Below are 6000 nucleotides of genomic sequence, written 5' to 3'. Positions count from 1 at the left end.
GTAAAATTTATAATTCTATACTTAGTCTAAGTTTAATTTAAATTTTATATCATTTTTAATTATTTTATTTAATAAATTATATTGGTGGCAGTATTTAATGGGCTTTTATTTAAAGTGATATCGTCTCTCTTTATTAATACTAGTCTCATTTTAAATATTGTATTTATAAAAAGTTTTAATTTTACATCCGTTCAGTTTTATAGATATAAAAAATGATACCCAAAAATTATTTCGTTGGAGTTACTCTTAGTTATGAAACTTAACTGTCATGTTAGTTTGGACAAATTTGAACCATTGACAGTGGGCTTTGTAAGGCTTGGTGTTGGCATAAAGTTCAACCCACTTTCTGATGCAGCTAGTTGGGCTGAAAGCCTAAAACTTGTTGGTTCTGCTCTAACTAACAAAAAAATGTTAGATAACCAACTTGAATTGATACTTATGGAACTGTGGAGGGTTCAAATCCCAATAATAAGAACAAGCCAATTCAATAATTTATCTGTATATTTTTTAAAGCGATGATAATAATTATTATTGGTGTCGGTTATTTTTATATACTCTTATTATTTATTATTAATTTGAATTGTATGCAACTTCTTAATAATAAAAACAAGCCAATTCAAACATTCAAAAAATACTGCATAATTACTTAACAAATAATATTAATTCAAGAAGATAATCAAAAAACAAATATAAAAATTGCACCAAGTGCGAACATCAAAATAAAAAGAGCAGACGTCTTAATTGATCTCTAAAAAAATTTTAGGTTACAAAGAATTTTTATTCTTTAGAACTCTTTCGAGAATTATTTTTGTTAGACATATAAATTTCTATTAATGGATAATTTAGATAATATATATTAATAATATTTTTATAATTTAAGTATAAATATGGTACTCTAAAAGTACTCTCATATATATCTTTACTAGAATAGAAAATTATGCATTTTAATTTGTTAGGATCGTAAATTATACTTTTTAAGATAGAAAATATTTGATATAGTTTTATATCAAAAGTTGTATATATATGTGTTCATGACTAATAGAAAAATAGATTGAATTTTCTATAATTTCTCTATTGCGTTCAAACAAATTTTTAATATACGTATTAAATAAATAATTTTTTAACAAATTTTATTATAAGAGAGTTAAATTCTAAAAAATTTATTCGAAATTTTTTGAAAAGTTGTATGCTTCATGAATCATGACCATGAAACATCAACCATAATCATCAAAGACTCAAAGTAACAAAATATGGTACATATTATTCCCATCCTAATTGTTAAAGGAAAATAACATTCAGAGAATTTGTTTAAAGAAAAAGAAGAAACAATGTTGGTATTTAGAGAGACAAACAAGATAGACAAAAAGAAAGAACCAAAGAGAGGAACTTCCAACTCATGTATCATGCTTTAATCTGTTGCATCCTCCACATATAAAAGTTTATTGGATGTTTTAGTTAGGCTGAAATGTCCCTCTACTAAATCCAAGGTTGATGTATGTGGTACATGAGTTAGAAGTAGAATCAAGATTTTACAAGTGAGAAAGTTGGTAAAGTGATAAAATAATGGGTTAATTCCTGTTAAATTAAAAAAATGAGACACTCATCTTACAAAAATTATAAAATTAATGATAATTAACCCTTCATTTTATTACTTTATCAACTTCCTCACTTTAAAAGATCCAAATTTTTAAGGATTTTATTCAGAAATAAAATTTAAAAAAAAATTTGTACCTAATTTCTCAACTTTAATTTCTTAAATACGATTTTTTTTACATTTAGGGTAAGTTCGTCGCACCCCCGACGAACTTCTATATTTTTATAGAATTCATCTTACTTCTTCAAAAATATCAAACTGGGTGAGAAAAAAAAAATTGAAAGGTGAACAATAACAACCATTATCATCGTCTTTAAAGTACATAGAAGTACATAAGAGTACACAGGAATAAATTTTTTTTTGGAAAATAGTAATTTTTTTAATTTATAATTAAAAAAATTCTGGTTATATATGACTTATTTCGGTGTATTTGTGTATTTCTGGAGACGATGATAATAGTTGTCATTAGTGTCAGCGATATTGAAAAAGCCATATTTGTTGTCTGTATATTTTTGTATACTCCTATAGGAGAGGGTGATAATGGTTAAAAATTAGAATTTTTAAATTAAAGTTGGAATACTGAATTTGGAGAAATAATAATTTTTTTATTTTATTTAAAAAAAATCAATTTCTAATTCTAATGTTTAATCAAATGATTAACCTTTTGGTATATAATTTTAATAATATCCAATAATATTTTTGTATTTTTAACAAATTGAATTACTAATTTAGTTATATTAAGCACTTGTGCAAACCAAATGTTTAAAAGAGGGGTTTAAATCTCTACTTACTTCTGATGGAATACAAAAACTTTGAACTCTATTGTTAGCGAATTACTGAATTTAGTATCTAATATTTATATTCAGAAATTAAATAATGTTATTAATTATTTATTTAAACCGGTTCCACTAGTCTATAGGTGATCTATTTACTGATTGAATTATAATATTCTAATTTTATATTTTTTTCTATTCAATAATTTTATCTCTAGAAGTAGTGGACCAATGAAATATGGCATTCACTTATCATTTTTATTTTATTAAATTATGAATTTAATGTCAGAACAAACTAACCAAAGGTTGAATATGTAAACCTGTAACAGCTGTAAAAAATTATGAAATGGTACAAAAGTTTACCACCACGGTAAATCAAAATGTTTCTCTCTTTTTCTTTTTTAAATGATATAAATTGTTAGTTTTCACTTTTCACTGAAACTAATAAATGGCACTTCTATTTACGATGAGCCTCCAAATCTGTTATTTGCTTCACTGTCTTACTTCTTCTCTGCTGATATTTAGCATATGAATACCACACACCACCAGCTGTATTGATAACCAACCCAGTCACGTTCAAAGCATGGACTTGAACACCACCAAGTAAGACAAAACCAAGGGTCTGAAAGAAATTCAAGAAACATATTTAATATTTGCACCTAAGTTTTGAAAACGTGACATGATAGCTCACACCCCATGATACAGATAACATTTCAATAAATAGAAAGGCCATGAATTTGGTTCAATCAATAAAATCTAAAGAAACAAGCATAGATGAAAATAGTTCAAAATTTTAGTGCCACGCCCATGACAGAAATTTTAAATGGCAAATAAAATCTTACTTACCGTGGAACCAACCCCTTTGAGGACTCCAACAATAGTTGTCGTTAGAGCTGAATTAACAATAGTACACAAGAACATGGTGTAGTTGAGAACAATGCCCATTACCAATGAAAGAACAAGTATCACCAAAAATGGAAAAGAATAACTCTGCAAGAAAACATTATGTTAGACATGAGCTTTTAAATCAATAGATGACTAATTAAATAATATTAGAAGCTACATCAAACTATCACTAACGATCTTTTTAGCAGTTCCTTTTGAGATTATCATATTGATGAAGTGATTTACATCTAAATTCAAAATACAGAAGAGGCCATATGTTTGTAACATTCAATCAATGAAAGCTTAATCATGCACCAATTCCAACACAAAGAAATGGGTTATGATTCTGACCTTTGCTAGTAATATTGATAAAGAATTTGGGAATTCCCCAGTGGCTATGATAAGAAACATCAAAAATGGAAGAGACAAAAAGCTATTATAGAACATTATTTCCACTGATGTAAGTCCATCCTCAGCACCAGATCTTTCCACCAGAACAAGATACATGGTCTGCAGAGATTAGTACACAACATTATGGGCAAAGCACATAACTAAAGCATTAACACTACTACATTATAATTATAATGTTATTAATAATAGCAACGAAATATCAGAATGTAACCTGAAAAAAAACGGAAATGAAGGCCATGCTATACCCAAAAAGGTCAAAAGAAAAATCCCCAAGGGCAGCAATTAGAACTCCAGCAGCTGTCATTACCACTGAAAGGGTCACCTGAAACATGACATAAATAAACGTCATTTTCTATCGAGTTAATGTTTGAATAATACTAAAATTGGTAGATAAGTTAAAACTTTGGTCAGGCAAGTGTAGTGGATAAGATTATACTTTCGCCTCCATTTAGTGTAAATCTAATGATCATTTTAGATGGATTTCTCTCTTAGATATGTTGAAAGATTGAAAGGCTATGCTTTATAATGTTTTTTCCCATTTTGTTAACTATTATTGAATGAGGATCTCATATCCTCTCTTTATCTTTGTGGCCGTTAGGCAAATCAGAAAACTAGAGATCTAGGTACATGGGACTAGGATATGGATTCCTAATCTTCCATTCTTCATCTTAATAATATCTTTATTTACCAATAAGTAAAACAGAACAAAAAAGGCAAATAAGAAAATTTTAACAAATTTACCTGCATTGTAGGTCTCCCCTTTCCATAGAAAAAACCAGCAATAAGTACAGCAAGAGGTGTAAGCCTCTTGATTGCAATATACATTGGAATATTGACTCCTTTCAAACTTGCCAAAGCAAATGCTACATTGGCATTATAAAAGATCGAAACTGGTAGCAGTCGCTTGGCCGTTGTCACATCCACACCTCTTGCTTTTGTGTACCCAATGCTTCTACCAAAGTGTATTAGCATGGTGGTAGCCAGTTGCTAAAGAAACACACATACTATCACTATCATTATTCAACATTCATAATTCATAATCTCAAACAAATATACTCCCACAATTTCACAATTTTTTTCTTTGACTAAATTGGTACACTGGAAAATTGATGTATCATGAATTATGGATACTATCATGTCCAACTACATTTGATTGTTTCAAAGGGAAAGAGTACATTCATTCATAGTACTCACTAGAAAATAAATAACCAAAGTCCACACAAGCTTCTGTGTATTGGTTACCTGCAAAGTGAGGAGTGTCATTGAGTGTGCATACTGCATAAGAACAGCCTTGTTGATAAAAACCATGGCCATCGACGCAATTCCATACGATACTGCCGCAAACAAGCTGCGCCGAAACAACATCATCATGGTTACAAGATAAGACTGGAAATTGAAAAGCATTAGTGACTTATTTTCTAATTTCTAAGTGCAATATAAGAGGATTAAATTATTAATTATAGACACCTTTTCGGGCAAATCAAGCAACATGCATAACATGTTCAGTACTAAAAACTATTTCATTAAAAATAATTCAGCAAGAAAAAAAAAATTGAAATTCACTGAAGAACCTCATGTAAGAGCTGGTTTCTGCATCGTTACGGATCTCCATGGCCAATGGAGTGGCGAAGACGAGATCCAATCGAATCGAATCCAACGGCTACCGTGTCCTCTACACTAGAACACAAAGTCAACCCTGAAAAAGCAAAAGCAAAACCAAATCCAAATCACATTAGAGCAACCTCAAATGGATCCAAAACCATCGTAAAGAATACGCTCGGAAACTAATTATACCAAACTACAGCTGGTGAAGGAAGATTCATTAACACAGAATGCTACAATTTTGTTAGGAAAATAATTAAGCAATGAAAGTCGAAAGCAAAAACCTGAAGAAACAAATGAGAAGGTTGAATTGAGAGGTTTACATGTTAATTGAGTGAGTTGGGAATTTAGGGAATTGGAGAGAGAAAGTGAAGCGTGAAAGGAGGAAATTGAATGAGTGAGTGAGTGAAGAGTGGGATTCTGAGATTTGGGGAATAGATAGAGGGAAAGGAAGAGAGAAAGATAAAGTAGTAAAATAAAATGGAATAGGAATTGGAATGAATAAAAAAAAATGGAACAGCTGGCTCGATAATGGCACGAGGCACCGATCGCCATCAAGATATAGGAGACGTTGTGGTTTTGGATCGTGTTCCTCGAAATCTTGGTAAAGATGAATGAATACATTATACATACACACAGGCCACAGCACACTCGTGAATCCAAATGGAATCTTCACTACCTTGTACATCTTTCGTTATCCTATTTTCATTTTCTCTTTAACTGCACAGTAGAATT

At 30.0% G+C, this 6000-nt stretch overlaps 1 protein-coding gene across 2 annotated transcripts; it reads right to left on the bottom strand.

Annotated features, from left to right (window-relative positions):
• Positions 1 to 2678: 2678 nt before the first annotated feature.
• On the bottom strand, positions 2679 to 5854 carry LOC130943910 (UDP-galactose/UDP-glucose transporter 7). Of its 2 annotated transcripts, none has more exons than XM_057871997.1 (8): positions 5550 to 5854; positions 5235 to 5359; positions 4906 to 5011; positions 4405 to 4650; positions 3875 to 3985; positions 3604 to 3762; positions 3214 to 3357; positions 2679 to 2989 (listed from the first exon to the last, which is right to left on the bottom strand). In XM_057871997.1, exons 2-8 carry the CDS (start codon positions 5273 to 5275, stop codon positions 2825 to 2827), a joined length of 972 nt encoding a protein of 323 aa, XP_057727980.1. In that variant the 5' UTR covers positions 5276 to 5359; positions 5550 to 5854; the 3' UTR covers positions 2679 to 2824. The 2 variants fall into 2 exon arrangements, with proteins under 2 accessions (XP_057727980.1, XP_057727981.1); XM_057871998.1 differs by having other exon boundaries at positions 5589 to 5854.
• Positions 5855 to 6000: the final 146 nt, after the last annotated feature.

This window comes from Arachis stenosperma, chromosome 8, assembly GCF_014773155.1.
Source record: "Arachis stenosperma cultivar V10309 chromosome 8, arast.V10309.gnm1.PFL2, whole genome shotgun sequence".
NCBI lineage: Eukaryota > Viridiplantae > Streptophyta > Magnoliopsida > Fabales > Fabaceae > Arachis > Arachis stenosperma.
Note: the sequence above shows the minus strand (reverse complement) of the source record. Positions and strands in the feature narration are given on the sequence as shown.